Source organism: Rhamphochromis longiceps, linkage group LG3 (genome assembly GCF_057381845.1).
Source record: "Rhamphochromis longiceps isolate RC_006_pf linkage group LG3, R_longiceps_female_GT1.1, whole genome shotgun sequence".
NCBI lineage: Eukaryota > Metazoa > Chordata > Actinopteri > Cichliformes > Cichlidae > Rhamphochromis > Rhamphochromis longiceps.
In genome coordinates this window covers 16629854-16646807 of record NC_140559.1, presented here as the reverse complement: position 1 = coordinate 16646807, position 16954 = coordinate 16629854, and the positions used below count along the sequence as shown (strand labels likewise).

Here is a 16954-nt window from a genome sequence, read left to right as displayed (position 1 = left end):
AAAGAACAGAGATTTTCAGTTTTTTAGGTAAAACGTTTCAGTTTTCTTGGTTAACGTTTGGTTAACATCAACCCACAAAAATATTTGAACAGAAACTCCAAAAAGTAAGTAAGTAAGTAAGTAAAATTTTATTTATATAGCACATTTCTAGATAGAGATCACAAAGTGCTTTACAAGATATAACAGATTAAAAAGACAAAATACAAACAAAGTTAGCAAAAGGCAGTTTTAAAAAGATGTGTTTTTAGCTGTTTTTTAAAAGTAATCAATGAATCAGCGGATCGTAAGTCCTGAGGAAGGGAATTCCACACTCTGGCGGCCACAGTAGCAAAAGCTCTATCACCCCTAGTTTTCAGTCCTGGCAGTGACGAGTGAAACTAAATTTAAAATATAATTTCATTTTCAGTGGATGTTAACCATGAAAAGCCTGAAAGATCATTGGTAGAAAATTCAAATTATATTGGTCGAACATATCAGACTTTCAAAGCATCTTCAAAGTGTTGAGTTTAAACGAGCAGCTGAACAACAGATCAGCTCTAACCCTCAGGGACATTCAGATTTATTTAAACCTTTAATCTGATGTGTTCAGGTTTAAACTCGGGTTCAGTTATTCAGTGAAAATACCAACAGACTCAGACATTTAGAACAAACTAAGAGTCAGATCAGCAGAAACAGAGAACACGGACATGTCTGCTGTAACTGCGTCGCTCTGCTCCACGCTGATGTTTGTCCTGTTCGTCTCTGCAGGTGAGATTTAACTGATAGAAACTAAACTGAGTTTATTTCTGAGATAAAGAGTCTCAGTCTGGTTTACATGCTGATTATATTTCTCTAAGAAGTAGTTTGTTACTCATTCAGTGTTGCGATCGACACAAAGCTGGGTGGAGTCTGTGTGTTGGTGCAGTTTGCAGCACAGACACAAAGAAGTGTAATGTGTGTGTCAGTGTGATGTGTTGTAGTGTCAGGAGTCAGGATGCAGCTACAAAGCTTCTTGTTCAGTGTATACAAACAGCTGTAGCTCCATAAAGGCAGCATGCAGAGACTCACAGTGTCTTATAATGAGAGGCTGCTTTCTCTCACACATTATGTTCACTTATTATCAGCACATGTTGTTGTTTGTGGAACAGAGTTATTGTAGTTTTTTCTCATTAGTTTGAGTTTTTATTCCATTTGGACTTTTTGTGTTTAGTTCAGTTTAGTTTCCAGATGATTTTCTTCTTTTTCAGGTTTGATTATTTATTGCTTGAAGAGTTTTAATAGTTTTATTCTTTTTTCATTCTTACTGTTTGGAGGTTTGTGTCAGAGGCCAGATTCAGGAGCATCAGTACAGCTGTTACAATAAAAAGCAGTGACTCAGTCTGACAGACATCCAGAGTCTCAATGAACTCGTCCATCAACAACATTTTATCAAACTAACAGATTCTAAAACCAAAGATTTGTTTTTCAGATGATGTTTTTCATCCGTCTCAGTCTTTGCTCATGAACTTTGTCTCCAAACGTCTCAGCCTGAGCTTCCCTCTGATGAACTCGTTCATAATCTCGTCCATTCTGCTCTCAATGAAAATCTGAACATGTTCAGCTCGGCCTCCTGTCTTTGTGTCAGAGTCTCCAAAGCAAACATGACAGCAGCTCACTGCCATCTTCAAACCTTCCCTTTCACTCTTGCTGCTGTCCTTCTGTCACAAATCAGCCCTGATGAAGATGCTCGGGATCAGGTGAGGAGGAGGAGAAGACTCGCTGTGGTGACGCCTGAAGGGACACAAGAAGAAACACAATCAAAGATCATCATCTAATAACAGAAGACAATCTTTTATTGTGTGTTTCTGATTGGCTGCTGTAGAAGAACAGTTGTACTTTGACCTTTAACCTCTCTGCTCTGTGCTGTTTCCTCTTTCAGACCAGAAAACCATCACAGCTGAGTCTGGACAGGACGTCACTCTGACATGTCGAGCTGCAAACAACAACATCATTATTTTAGAGTGGAGCAGAGCTGACCTGGGAGATGAATATGTGCTTGTTTACCGGGACGGTCACTTTCTTCCAGATGACCAGCATCCATCTTTTAAGAACCGGGTGGATCTGCAGGACAGACAGATGAAGGATGGAGACGTGTCTTTGATTCTGAAGGATGTGAACACTGCTGATAGTGGAACATATGAGTGTCGTGTCTTCATGGAAGAAACACGCTCATGGAAGTTCATCAGCAGCATCCACCTTCATGTTGTTCCTCCAGGTGAGTGAGTAGAGTTGAGTGTGTGTGTGATCAGAGGTGAAGCTGCTTCCTGGTTGTTGATGTTTGTTTCTAAAGATGTTGCTGATGAGACTTTGTAGAAAGCAGCTGGTCTGAGTGATGTGATCAGAGTGCAGTAGATAATGTCTGACAGCAGTTTGAAGAGGAAATGGATTCTGTTCTGTTCTTCACTCATCACCTACCTGACACCTCACACCTGTTTCTCACCGGCAGGTCAGACAGGAGGACAAGAGAAGGATGAAGACAAAGAGAAGGAGGATGGATCTGTTGGACTGATTGTTGGTCTGTCAGTTTCTGCTCTGCTTCTTGTTGTTGTTGCTGTTGTTGGTTTTTTGATCTACAGAAAACATAAACAACAACAGAGAGTGGAAACAAACCAGCCTCCTGTTTAAGTGCAGCAGGTTTAAAATGTCTCAGAGGTTTTTCCAGCTTTGAGTCTGCTGCTGCTGTTCAGAGTTCTGGGTGTTGTCAGTGTTTAAAATCCTGCAGAAACAGATGAACTGAGCACAGACAGCAGGCCCACAGCACTGTAGGTTTATTTCAGTTTTATCTTTAATGGCTGCTTCTGTTTTTGCTGACAGCTCATCTCAGTGGACGAGTTTCATCTTTAAAAACAGTCTTTACATTTCATAGTAACTGGAACATCCAGAGGGCTGTGACTACAAATCAACTTCAACACAGTCGGGCTTTCTTTGTGTTAGCTGCATCAACTAAACCTGAAACTGCAGTCAGAGACAGCAGGTATCACCATGGTGATTATCACCTTTCTCTGCTTCAGGCTCTGAGCACACTCAGATGAAAAGGAGCGTTTCATGTATCATGTGACTTTTCTTCTACACAAAATGGTCCCTGTGAGCGCCACCCAGTCCAATCAGAGACGTTACTCACTGATAACTTCACTAATGTCTCCACTACATGAATACAGGTACATTGTAACAGTGTGATGTGCAGTTTAGCTTCACTCAGTGGCTTCAGCAAGTTACAGTTTAACAAGCTGCACATATGAAACATTTCCTCCAGCAGAGAATCGACATCACAGTGAAAACGTGGCTCTAACAGCTGATTTAAAAACAAAACTCTGAACATGAAATGCTCCTGACCAGGTGATCTTTCACCATCAGTTACCATGGTGATTTAGCCTCTTTCTGACACAGAAAGCTCTGACTTTGAGTGTGACACAGCTCACTGAGACATTTTGTTGTGCACGCCTACTTTTAACTCTTCAAACAAATGAAATCAACACTTGAACATTTTTCACTTTGATGGTTTTGTTTCCACTGACTGTAGTTACATCATTTTGAGCTCAGATTACATATTTATGAAGTTTTTCACACCTGAATGTTTCAATCATCAAGATCTGGTTTCAGTTTTCTCTTTATCTTTGTGAGCTGTGTGGGTTGTTTACCCTCAGTATCCATGAACAGTGTTACAGACCTGGGATCAGTGTTTTTGTTTATAAGATCAAATATGACCTCATTATGTGAGTGTGAGCTGTGGACCACAAAACCTCAACAACACTAATCCTCGATCAGCTGTTTCACTAAAATTACATCCAAGTATGAACTCATCCCATCGTTCATGCATCAATTTGTAGCTGACAGATGGTTATGCACATCCCTGGTTGCCTAGGTAACCCTCTAACCTTAGATAACGCTATTGTTGTCACTCAGCAGTATGATTTAATGTAGTTGTTTCAATAGATCTCAAAGATAAGAAAAGTTCACCTCGGTACTCGCTGACTTCACATAAGTGATCAGTTATTGCGTTTAAAAAGTGTAGCTACTCGTCTTTGACCTTGTATGTATGTGTGTTTATGCTCTGATTGTATTTTCCTGCTGCTCACACAGCATTAGAAAAGCCTGAAAACTCAGTGTTCACAGAGTCTGTAAGCACCAAATGTTTGTATGAAGGACAGAGAACAAACAACAAAGGTCAGTGTGAGAGTGTCTCTGTATTTGAACAATAAACTCTTACTTTGGTTTAAATTATTTATTCTTTCATTTGTGTTGTTGGCAGAGAAGCTACATCATGTGAACTTCATCATATTGTCACATGTCATCACAGATTCAAAAGATGTAATATTTGTGTGTTTGTTATTAACAATCGTGCCCCCAGACGCCAAAACAGTGCCAGCAAACTGAAACTGAAAAAAAAACTGTAAGCAAAAAAGAAAAAAAAAGATGTAAGTGTGAAAACTTTTTTCTTGTCTTAATGTCAATATTTATTTTTCAGTTTCATTTTAAGGTGGCATCGTTTTAACCCCAACAAAACAAAACAAAAATGACAGAAAGTCCATTGAAATCTGAAAAATATTCATTTTCTGTGCATGAATAAAAACTTTACTTTTTACAAGACAGGAAAACTAACAGTAGCTTTAAATTTTTTATAGTGTATCCTCATCCTCAGTATTGGAAACACGTCAAACTGCATTTCCTATAAAATCAAATCAAATCATAATGATCATGGAAATTTCTTGATCTAAATTCTCTTCTAGATTGAGTGGCAAAAACAAGAAGAGCTGCTGTTTGTGTTTGTGCAAGTGCAAGAAATACATATAGCACGCTCTCCATCCTTCTGCTAATGTTTAATGTACTGAAATTAATTCTAATTAATGAAATTAATGTCTAATTAAATTCAAAGAACTGAAGATAAACAGGCCACAGAAAGCACTTTGTCACCTCTGCTGTGATGTTAACTGTCGTGGTGCCTCAGACCTCGTCGTGTGATCTGACATTTACTGTTTGATTTTGTCTGTTTTCAGGCTCTAACTTTACAGGAAGAAACTGTAAAATAATCAAATTATTCATCATTGTGAAAACTTCATCATGAAGCATTTGTGATGAGCTACATTCCTCTGAACCTTCAGTTTGGTTATTTATTTATTTATTTTCCATCCTTGTTCTTAATGCTTTCACCATCACAGCACTATGAACTGTGGGTAATCCCTTCAGGTCCACAGAGATGAGGACTCGTGAAAATGTGCATAAGGACTCAAAGTGTCTGCAGAGAGCCGTCATGCACTTGATAACATGAAATCAGGACGGCCCTGAGCCCTCAGAGGCCGACACAAAGCTGACTGTTTATCTGCACGTCTCAAACACGCCTCCATTTGTCTGCAGGCTGAGTGATCTGACTGAGCTCAGCCTCCATTTTCTACAGGGAGACGCTCAGAGAGGCTTTCAGTTTCATTTCACAGGAACAGTTTTGCTTCTGTTTTACATGCAGGTGCTGCACAGAACACACCCTGTTCAGTCTGTTTGTGTGACTGACTGCAGCTCAGACTAAAGGCTGGATCAGCTGTTCAACAGCTCAGCAGTTTGTAGTTTGTTTTCATTTTGCCCCGCCTCTGTCAGTGCGCCCCAGGGCCGCTGTGGTTACAACGTATGTACAGTGGGGCAAAAAAGTATTTAGTCAGCCACCGATTGTGCAAGTTCCCCCACCTAAAATGATGACAGAGGTCAGTAATTTGCACCAGAGGTACACTTCAACTGTGAGAGACAGAATGTGAAAAAAAAAAATCCATGAATCCACATGGTAGGATTTGTAAAGAATTTATTCGTAAATCAGGGCGGAAAATAAGTATTTGGTCAATAACAAAAATACAACTCAATACTTTGTAACATAACCTTTGTTGGCAATAACAGAGGTCAAACGTTTACTATAGGTCTTTACCAGGTTTGCACACACAGTAGCTGGTATTTTGGCCCATTCCTCCATGCAGATCTTCTCGAGAGCAGTGATGTTTTGGGGCTGTCGCCGAGCAACACGGACTTTCAACTCCCGCCACAGATTTTCTATGGGGTTGAGGTCTGGAGACTGGCTAGGCCACTCCAGGACTTTCAAATGCTTCTTACGGAGCCACTCCTTTGTTGCCCGGGCGGTGTGTTTTGGATCATTGTCATGTTGGAAGACCCAGCCGCGTTTCATCTTCAAAGTTCTCACTGATGGAAGGAGGTTTTGGCTCAAAATCTCACGATACATGGCCCCATTCATTCTGTCCTTAACACGGATCAGTCGTCCTGTCCCCTTGGCAGAAAAACAGCCCCATAGCATGATGTTTCCACCCCCATGCTTCACAGTAGGTATGGTGTTCTTGGGATGCAACTCAGTATTCTTCGTCCTCCAAACACGACGAGTTGAGTTTATACCAAAAAGTTCTACTTTGGTTTCATCTGACCACATGACATTCTCCCAATCCTCTGCTGTATCATCCATGTGCTCTCTGGCAAACTTCAGACGGGCCTGGACATGCACTGGCTTCAGCAGCGGAACACGTCTGGCACTGCGGGATTTGATTCCCTGCCGTTGTAGTGTGTTACTGATGGTGACCTTTGTTACTTTGGTCCCAGCTCTCTGCAGGTCATTCACCAGGTCCCCCCGTGTGGTTCTGGGATCTTTGCTCACCGTTCTCATGATCATTTTGACCCCACGGGATGAGATCTTGCGTGGAGCCCCAGATCGAGGGAGATTATCAGTGGTCTTGTATGTCTTCCATTTTCTGATGATTGCTCCCACAGTTGATTTTTTCACACCAAGCTGCTTGCCTATTGTAGATTCACTCTTCCCAGTCTGGTGCAGGTCTACAATACTTTTCCTGGTGTCCTTCGAAAGCTCTTTGGTCTTGGCCATGGCGGAGTTTGGAGTCTGACTGTTTGAGGCTGTGGACAGGTGTCTTTTATACAGATGATGAGTTCAAACAGGTGCCATTCATACAGGTAACGAGTGGGGGACAGAAAAGCTTCTTACAGAAGACGTTACAGGTCTGTGAGAGCCAGAGATTTTCCTTGTTTGAGGTGACCAAATACTTATTTTCCACCCTGATTTACGAATAAATTCTTTACAAATCCTACCATGTGAATTCATGGATTTTTTTTTTCACATTCTGTCTCTCACAGTTGAAGTGTATCTCTGGTGCAAATTACTGACCTCTGTCATCATTTTAAGTGGGGGAACTTGCACAATCGGTGGCTGACTAAATACTTTTTTGCCCCACTGTATAACATGCTGTGCTTCTGTCGGTGCTGTGCTATTGGACAGAAGTCCCTAATGTAAAGGTCTCCGAGGTCACTGCAGACTGTGCATCATCCAATGCTGAGGGCTAAAAGAGGAGACAGAGCTTTTGAAGCTTGAGATCTATGAATTTGGTGATTTGTTTTAAAAGCAGCTAAAAATATAATCTTTTTAAGCTTGCTTTTGGGTAACTTTTTGTTCTAACATTTAACCATTTTTGTTATGATGTTTGTCCTCAAAGGTGCTACATTAAAAATGCTTTTCACTTACTTTACTATAATGCCATGATTTTCACCAGCATCTTAAATGTACAGCAGACATCAGTCTTACTGATAAAAGTCAGACCAGCAGGGGAACTAAATAACGCCTGATTTTCTTTTCCGGACACAATTTGTAGCTGCACCAGAATCCGCCGGAAACGCACCCTGCGCTGTAGTGTGTCTTCATCAAAACACAGCTGAGAAAACAAACAAACATGTTTTACTGGATGAAGAGCGGCAGCAGCGGCGGGCCCGAGCCGGTCGACAGCGTCGGTAACATGTCTAAGAGCGACATACTGAGAGGAATCGTCACCGAGAAAATGAGCACAGCCGCCCGCGAGATCTTAGCGGTGGTGGAGAGGACTGTAGCCGACTACGAGGAGGAGGCTGCGGGCTTCAGGCGAGAGATCGGCCGTCAGAGGAGACTGCTGGAGCTTCTGCAGCCTAACGTCTCTCTGGAGAAAAGAGGTGAGTGGACAAATAAAGCTGCTCGCAGCCACAAAAAGCTGATTTGTAAATTTAGAATTTGCCGAACTTCGTTTAAAAATCGCTGATTTTACGTTTACAAGCTGTTAAACATACAGATGTGTAATTACAATAAAATGTGAATGCAGGGAAAATAATATTAGCGTTATTTGCAATTCGGCATAAATCTCTCTCAGTTTAAATGTAGAGAAGAGCTGATGATTCATTTTTTTTGTTTTTGTTTTTTTTCCCTGAACTAGACCTTGAGGTGTATGAAGCCTCTACTTGAGGTAGAACCTTCAGCCTGGAGTGGTTATTCCATACATTTTTTAGTGCCATGACCTCAGACTTTGAGGGACTAATTAGAATTTCTGCTGCTTCAGGCTGTTCCAGTGAGATGGAGGTCGCCAACAGAAAACATCTGAGACCACCCAACTAAACTCTTCTTGAGCGTGCAATCTGATTTACTGCTTTTTATTATCCACGCTCTCATGGCTGTTGTACAGACTCTTAAAAGCATGTAGCAACAGGCCATATAACCCGTAACCACGCCCTTCTTCTCACAAGATATGCCACTGGGCGTAATGTAGTTATCCTTGAGAGCATAAGAATCTGGTCTAATTCTTATCCCAGATTGTCATTCTTTGTTTTGTTTTGTCTTTTTGGAATCTAGAGTTAATGTTTTCTTATTGGTTTACATAATAAAAACAATGATCAACAGGAAGGAGGGTCTTCGGAGCTGCAGTCAAACACCACAGTCACACAAAGCTGATATATTGATCAAATGTTCTTTTTGACCAAAAAACACAAAGTCCTACAGCCTGATGTGGAGAGGCATGAGGTGGAAGTCGTGCCTGAGGACAGAGAGGAGCAACAGCCCAAGCAACAGACAGGTACGTCTGAACAGTCTTACCATTAATTGTTTTTCTTTTTTTGGGGGGGGGGTAGTTCAAGGCTTTTATAAAGAATATTGCAAAATGACACAGGCACCCCATAACATGGGTAACCCCATATATAGGTATATATCCAGAATACAACCAGTTGGCAACCAGATGAGTTCCGCTTATTGGCACAGACTGATTAAGATTAATTGCAACATGTTGGCAGTCTGTCCATGTTTGTAAGTTGGCCTCGAGTTATTTGCAAACATCACCAATTTGTCACCAGCAGTCGGTCAAAAGTCAGCCTGACTGTTTAGAAACAATTTGCCTCCTACTGTGTGTTAATAAGGAGGTTCAAAGTTTTTATTTTTTATCACCATGGCCTCATCTGGTCAGAATGCAAAGAAAACTGCTATCAATTAGTTGCCGTATATGTCGGTTTACTTTAGTGTAATCAGTAGTAACTTAAAGGAAGACACGCATGGACTGCTAAACTCTGAAAGAGAAAACAAGTCATTTAAGTTAATGACTTTAAGTCATTAACTTAAATAAAGATTTAAACTGAGAACTACAAATCAAACTCACCTAAGCTGCCGCTTGTGTGGGAGTGAAAAGAGGGCATGAAAGTGAGTGCAGTGCTTATATACTGTGCGCCAGGCGAGTTCAATTAATCAAATTATTACTAAAGCAAACTGACTAAACCACATGTATTGTGTCTTTGTCGTTCATATGATTCAAATTAAAAACCATAACAAAAAGTGAATTCTGATGTATCCAGGTGTGAAGGACACTGAGAGCCTGGCCCTGCTTTGGTACGACGACATTGATGACGATGAAGAGGAGCAGGAGTTGGTGCAACCAACAAGTTCCCGACAAAAACGAGAAGATCTAAAGGACCCAGATTATAAAATGCCGTCAAGGTTAGAAAAAACACCACTTTAAGGAACAACAAACTGTAGAGGTTTGTGATATGGCCAACAATATGTGGATGGTCCCCAAGTTTATTTGCATTTGCTTTATAGTCTTTTATGACACTGACTTAGTTCCTGCATTTTCGCCAGAGTTCCGACTATCAGGAAGAAGCCCGGCAGACCTCGCATCAGTGACATAAAGAACCATATAGATCTCAGAGTCCGCATCCTGGAGGACTCTCACACCAATGTGCTCTCTAAGACGGGTATGAAATGAAATGTTAGTCATTAAGGTTTTGTATTTGTCTGTTATGTGGTACAGTGTTAGCCGTGCTATTAATACCATTTTTTCTTTGTTCCTAATTCAAAGCATTTTCCAATGCTTACAAAAATATTTAATTACATTATTTATCATCAGAAATAGTCAAAGACTGGCCAACTAATCACTTGAACTAATGAATACTAGGGCAAGGTTTGGTTTTACTGACTGCCTAAGGACTATTGATCTTAAGATGAATTTCTTCTGTTCCAGTATTCAAGAAGTTCCCAGCACACGACCTGAAGTGCCCTCTTGGTCTACAGGAAGCTGACTTCCTGGACCTGTTGAAGTCCACCTTTCCTCAGCTGGCAGATGATGAACCTTTTGACTTGTTCACAACTGACAGAAGCCGGAGGCTCCAGCCCCTGAAAGTGAAGATTGTGACTCCAGAGGAGATCCACATGTTTACTGGAAACTCTGCCCTCTACATCCGCCTGAAGGTAGACGCTGTACCTGTTTGTGCTGCTTTTGCCTCTGACATTGGTAGGATTTTGATAATTTTGCTTCTTTATACCACAATAACAGATTTAAAATGTAACAATCATGATGTGATTTAAATGTACACTTTAAGATTTTACAAAAATGTTAAAGAAATTTTAGCTATTTTACTCTCAGTTAACATAAGTGCTGATAATAATTTGGAAATGAACTCTTACAGACTAGTGAGGAGGGGGAGAAAGAGTTTCCCGCTTCACCAACAAACGATGACTGTCCATCCAGCGATGCTGACATAACAAAAAACAATGAAGCTGAACTCCAGTCAAGGTAAAAATAAAAACGGGTATAAGGATTTGTGTGCTCTTGATTGACCAACGATGTCAAAAACAAGACTCTAGAATGTTGATGTAAATCTAGACGCTGGATTGTGATAATTCAATGAAAAACATGAAATTTAAAAAATTACTGAGGGAACAAATTCTGATCTAACGAATACCAAACCCAAAATTCTGTGGTTCAAGTTCTCTAATGGATAAGTTTGTTGTTTTTAGTTATTGCAAGTAGACGAAACCTATGGCTTTTATTTACAGACGCTCAGTACTTAAAAACTTAACTTTAACTGTTTTGTTCCACAGCAGCTCTGATCAGCATACAGACAGTCCCAGTGTGGACATGCTGGCCAGCAGCACAACATCACAAAAGCAAGACCTGCCAACAGATGAAGAGGCCTGTGAGAGGGAAGTGGACAGCAAAGATGAACACAAAGCCTTGGCTGTAGACAAATGCTTTAAACCTGTTTCTGAGCTCCAGGTGACAAAAAAGATGAAGAAACAAGTGCGCAAAAGTGACATGAAGGAGATAGAGAAGAGTAAAATAGCCTGTAAAGTGTGTGGAGTGTGGTACTTGAACCTGGGCAGCTTGATCAAACACACCTGGAGTCACCTGGAGGAGCCACAGGGTGGTTGTGGAGTTTGTGGAGAGCAGTTTGAATCTGTGGATGAGTTAAAGAGACATATCAGAATTCACCAGAAAACTCACGACTGCTCATATTGTGGGAAATCTTTCTTCTCCATCGTTGGTCTTAACAGCCACATTTCTCTGCACACAGGAGACAGGCCATTCAAATGTAAGATTTGCAGCAAAACTTTTGCTTACATGTCTGGTCTGAATGTTCACCATTGGGTCCATGTGGAAGAGAAACCACACAAATGTGACATTTGCCCAAAATCCTTTGGTTTGAAGGCGCAGCTCCAAGCTCACAGCAAGACACACACCAGCAAAGACAGATACGTCTGCAATATCTGTGGAAAGTCTGTCTGTGACCTTCGATCTTTGACCCGCCACAAGTTCACTCACTCTGGAGAGCGGCCGTATGGCTGCCAAATCTGCGGGAAGCGTTTCAAACTTTCCAGCATCCTGAAGTCCCACGAGAAGATCCACATGGCCAGGGAGCGACCTTTTCTCTGCCATGTCTGCTGCAAATCCTTCCTGTCAAACTGCAGCCTGATGACTCACATGAAGACGCACAGCAGCGAGAGGCCGCACGTCTGCGGCGTGTGCAGCAAAGGCTTCGTGTCCAACGGCGAACTCAAGGGTCACATGCGAGTGCACACTGGTGAGGCACCGTACGGCTGTTCTGAGTGCGGCCGTTTCTTCAAACGCAAGACTTACCTGACCAACCACATCAGGAGCCACTTGGGCATCAAACGGTTTGTGTGCGCGATCTGTGGGAAGGCGTGCTCTCGCCAGGAACACCTGAGGGTCCACATGAGGACCCACAACGGAGAGAGACCGTACCAGTGCACCATCTGCGAAAAAGCCTTCACCCAGAGCCACTGTCTGAAAACGCACATGAAGAGCCACCAGGTGGAGGAAAACTCTGTCCCCAGTCCATCCACAACCTAAACGACACTGAAAACAACAACTTTTTTTTTTTTATCATAATATACTTACAGATACAGTTTGTTTTTTTGTTTTTTAATCTGTGAACTTTATATTTCATTTTTTTAAACTGGAAAAAGTGTTGTGGATTTTTTTTTCTTCTTTTTATAACTTTTTGTGCTAAAACACGTGGTTCTTAGATCATCATGTCACTTACAGCAAACATGTAGTCTGGTGATCAACAGTTCTACTAAATCGTTATTTGTTTGGGCATCAAGACCTAAGTTACTGAAGGACTCCGCAGTTGTTTTAAAGGAAAACGCACCTTTGAGTGTTGAAATGCCAGTGTACTCAGAGGCGGGGTTTTGAAAGTAGCCAATCCGAGAGCGTTGTTCATCTCTTTTAATTGCATCTCCAGCAGATGCAGTCCAGCGTTCCCACATCATACATGTAGCTATCTCGAGTGTTTTTCATTTTGTTCTTAAAGTCCTGCATCCCCAGATTTATATATTCAGGGTTTAAACTATAAAATCATTTTGTTTTACCACATCCAAAATTCAAGGTTTTTCAAAATTCACGGGTGCTCTTGGACCATAACCCCCCATCAATTTCAGGGCTCAAATGTACACTTTAGATCAGCATATAATTGTAAAAGTGGGCAGTCAGAATAACAAAAACCAGTAAAAAGCTTTAAAAAAAGCCAAACATCTGCTGCCACCCAGAACTCCTCTGTATTCATACAGCGTCTTTCATCACAGCAGCCCTAACAGCATTACCTGCTGCGGTGCTTGTATCTACTAGGGCAGGAAGTGGAGGTGCTTTCCACCACAACGAGTCTCAAAATCATTTATGTTTGTGAGCTACAGTTTGACTGTAGCTGTTCCTTACCACTAAACTATAGGGAGTGCAGAATTATTAGGCAAGTTGTATTTTTGAGGAATAATTTTATTATTGAACAACAACCATGTTCTCAATGAACCCAAAAAACTCATTAATATCAAAGCTGAATGTTTTTGGAAGTAGTTTTTAGTTTGTTGTTAGTTTTAGCTATTTTAGGGGGATATCTGTGGGTGCAGGTGACTATTACTGTGCAGAATTATTAGGCAACTTAACAAAAACAAATATATACCCATTTCAATTATTTATTTTTACCAGTGAAACCAATATAACATCTCCACATTCACAAATATACATTTCTGACATTCAAAAACAAAACAAAAACAAATCAGCGACCAATATAGCCACCTTTCTTTGCAAGGACACTCAAAAGCCTGCCATCCATGGATTCTGTCAGTGTTTTGATCTGTTCACCATCAACATTGCGTGCAGCAGCAACCACAGCCTCCCAGACACTGTTCAGAGAGGTGTACTGTTTTCCCTCCTTGTAAATCTCACATTTGATGATGGACCACAGGTTCTCAATGGGGTTCAGATCAGGTGAACAAGGAGGCCATGTCATTAGTTTTTCTTCGTTTATACCCTTTCTTGCAGCCACGCTGTGGAGTACTTGGACGCGTGTGATGGAGCATTGTCCTGCATGAAAATCATGTTTTTCTTGAAGGATGCAGACTTCTTCCTGTACCACTGCTTGAAGAAGGTGTCTTCCAGAAACTGGCAGTAGGACTGGGAGTTGAGCTTGACTCCATCCTCAACCCGAAAAGGCCCCACAAGCTCATCTTTGATGATACCAGCCCAAACCAGTACTCCACCTCCACCTTGCTGGCGTCTGAGTCGGACTGGAGCTCTCTGCCCTTTACCAATCCAGCCACGGGCCCATCCATCTGGCCCATCAAGACTCACTCTCATTTCATCAGTCCATAAAACCTTAGAAAAACCAGTCTTGAGATATTTCTTGGCCCAGTCTTGACGTTTCAGCTTGTGTGTCTTGTTCGGTGGTGGTCGTCTTTCAGCCTTTCTTACCTTGGCCATGTCTCTGAGTATTGCACACCTTGTGCTTTTGGGCAATCCAGTGATGTTGCAGCTCTGAAATATGGCCAAACTGGTGGCATGTGGCATCTTGGCAGCTGCACGCTTGACTTTTCTCAGTTCATGTGCAGTTATTTTGCGCCTTGGTTTTTCCACACGCTTCTTGCGACCCTGTTGACTATTTTGAATGAAACGCTTGATTGTTCGATGATCACGCTTCAGAAGCTTTGCAATTTTGAGACTGCTGCATCCCTCTGCAAGATATCTCACTATTTTTGACTTTTCTGAGCCTGTCAAGTCCTTCTTTTGACCCATTTTGCCAAAGGAAAGGACGTTGCCTAATAATTATGCACACCTGATATAGGGTGTTGATGTCATTAGACCACACCCCTTCTCATTACAGAGATGCACATCACCTAATATGCTTAATTGGTAGTAGGCTTTGGAGCCTATACAGCTTGGAGTAAGACAACATGCATGAAGAGGATGATGTGGACAAAATACTCATTTGCCTAATACACTCAACAAAAATATAAACGCAACACTTTTGTTTTTGCTCCCATTCCCCATGGGATGGACGTAGAGACCTAAAATTCATCCCAGATACACAATATAACCATCCCTCCCAAACAGTGGTCACAAATCAGTCCAAATGTGTGGTAGTGGGCACATCTGCCATATTGAGATAATCCATCCCACCTCACAGGTGTGCCACATCAGGATGCTGATCTGACATCATGAGTAGTGCACAGGTGTACCTCAGACTGCCCACAACAAAAGGCCACCCTGGAATGTGCAGTTTTGTCTCACAGCAAAATGCCACAGATGCCACAAGCAATGAGGGAGCGTGCAATTGGCATGCTGACAGCAGGAATGTCAACCAGATCTGTCGCCCGTGCATTGAATGTTCATTTCTCAACCATAAGCCGTCTCCACAGGCGTTTCAGAGAATATGGCAGCACATCCAACCGGCCTCACAACCGCAGACCTCGTGTAACCACACCAGCCCAGGACCTCCACATCCAGCAGGTTCACCTCCAAGATCGTCTGAGACCAGCCACCCAGACAGCTGCTGGAACAATTGGTTTACACAACCAAACAATTTCTGCACAAACTGTCAGAAACCGTCTCAGGGACGCTCAACTGCATGCCCGTCGTCCTCATCGGGGTCTTGACCTGACTCCAGCTCGTCGCCGTAACAGACTTGTGTGGGCAAATGCTCACATTCGATGGCGTCTGGCACGTTGGAGAGGTGTGCGCTTCACGGATGAATCATGGTTCACATTGTTCAGGGCAGATGGCAGCCGAGAATGTCCCAGTTCTTGCATGGCCAGCATACTCACCGGACATGTCACCCATTGAGCATGTTCGGGATGTGCTTGACCGGCGTATACGACAGCGTGTACCAGTTCCCACGAATATCCAACAACCTCGCACAGCTATTGAAGTGGAGTGGACCAACATTCCACAGGCCACAATTGACAATCTGATAGACTCTGATAGATAGAGTGGGCACCAGGCAGGGATGCCCACTCTCCCCTTCACTTTTTGCAATTTTTATCGAACCTCTAGCAGCAGCATTTAGACAGGCTACAACAATTAAGGGCATAAAATGTAAGAACATAGAACATAAAATCAGTCTCTATGCGGATGATGTGTTGCTTTTTCTGCAAAACACACAAACCAACCTCTCTGAGGTAATTACTCTAATAAACTGGTTTTCAAGAGTTTCAGATTATTCAATTAACTGGCCAAAATCTACAGTTCTCCCCATTAACTGCTTCTTCCATAATTCTTCCTCTGCCCCACAGCAATCAGGAAATATTAAATATTTAGGTATTAATGTTTCTCCTAAGCTTTCAGACTTAACTAAATTAAATCACATCTCACTTCTAAAGAAAGTAGAAGGCGATCTGACTAGATGGAAATCTTTACCCATATCACTCATGGGAAGGGTCGCCACTATAAAAATGATGATCTTGCCAAAAATAAATTACTTATTTTTGATGATCCCTAACAAACCATCACAAGATTGGTTCAGATCTCTAGATTCATATATTTCCAAATTCCTTTGGAAAGATAAACCCCCGCGTATCAGCTTAAAAACGCTACAAAGAACCAAGGATAGAGGAGGATTAGATCTGCCTAATTTTCACCAATACTTCTTAGCCAACAGGCTTCAGTTCATCTCAGAATGGTCAAAACATACCTTCCTAGATGAGCCCTGGCTAGATGTTGAACAGGCACTATGCAAGGATCTAGAGATTTCAGACCTACCATTTATTAGCTCAAACATCAAAAGACATGAATGTTTTAAAAGTATCAACATCAGCTCCTCTCTGACAGCATGGTGGGAGTTTCTAAAAATAACGGAGTCTTCACTAATCCCATGCAAACGTACTCCTATCTGGAATAACCCTGACATATTACAAAACAATAATATGATTAACTTCCCAGAATGGAGTTGTAAAGGAATTAAATACTTAGAACATATATTGGAGGGAACAGAATTGATCCCATTTGACAGACTAGTTGCACAATATGGGATCAACAAGAAAATTTTTTTAGAATATCAACAAATTAAATCCATTATAAAAAAGAAATTTAACCTC

At 41.7% G+C, this 16954-nt stretch overlaps 3 protein-coding genes across 5 annotated transcripts in view; 2 read left to right on the top strand and 1 right to left on the bottom strand.

Moving 5' to 3' along the window:
* Positions 1–16954, bottom strand: part of LOC146673177 (polymeric immunoglobulin receptor-like) — a 193811-nt gene that overhangs the window by 66759 nt on the left and 110098 nt on the right. The gene's annotated exons all lie outside the window — the stretch shown is intronic.
* Positions 592–2643, top strand: LOC146673183 (butyrophilin-like protein 2). Its single transcript, XM_085402023.1, has 3 exons — positions 592–747; positions 1898–2233; positions 2465–2643. The coding sequence occupies exons 1-3, from the start codon at positions 687–689 to the stop codon at positions 2641–2643; spliced, it is 576 nt and encodes a 191-aa protein (XP_085258149.1). The 5' UTR covers positions 592–686.
* On the top strand, positions 7671–13789 carry LOC146673182 (uncharacterized). 3 transcript variants are annotated; one of them, XM_085401702.1, is made up of 7 exons: positions 7671–7989; positions 8799–8879; positions 9646–9787; positions 9929–10044; positions 10311–10537; positions 10756–10862; positions 11174–13789. In XM_085401702.1, the coding sequence occupies exons 1-7, from the start codon at positions 7737–7739 to the stop codon at positions 12438–12440; spliced, it is 2193 nt and encodes a 730-aa protein (XP_085257828.1). In that variant the 5' UTR covers positions 7671–7736; the 3' UTR covers positions 12441–13789. The 3 variants fall into 3 exon arrangements, with proteins under 3 accessions (XP_085257828.1, XP_085257827.1, XP_085257830.1); XM_085401701.1 differs by having other exon boundaries at positions 11171–13789; XM_085401704.1 differs by having other exon boundaries at positions 7858–7989; positions 8708–8879; positions 11171–13789.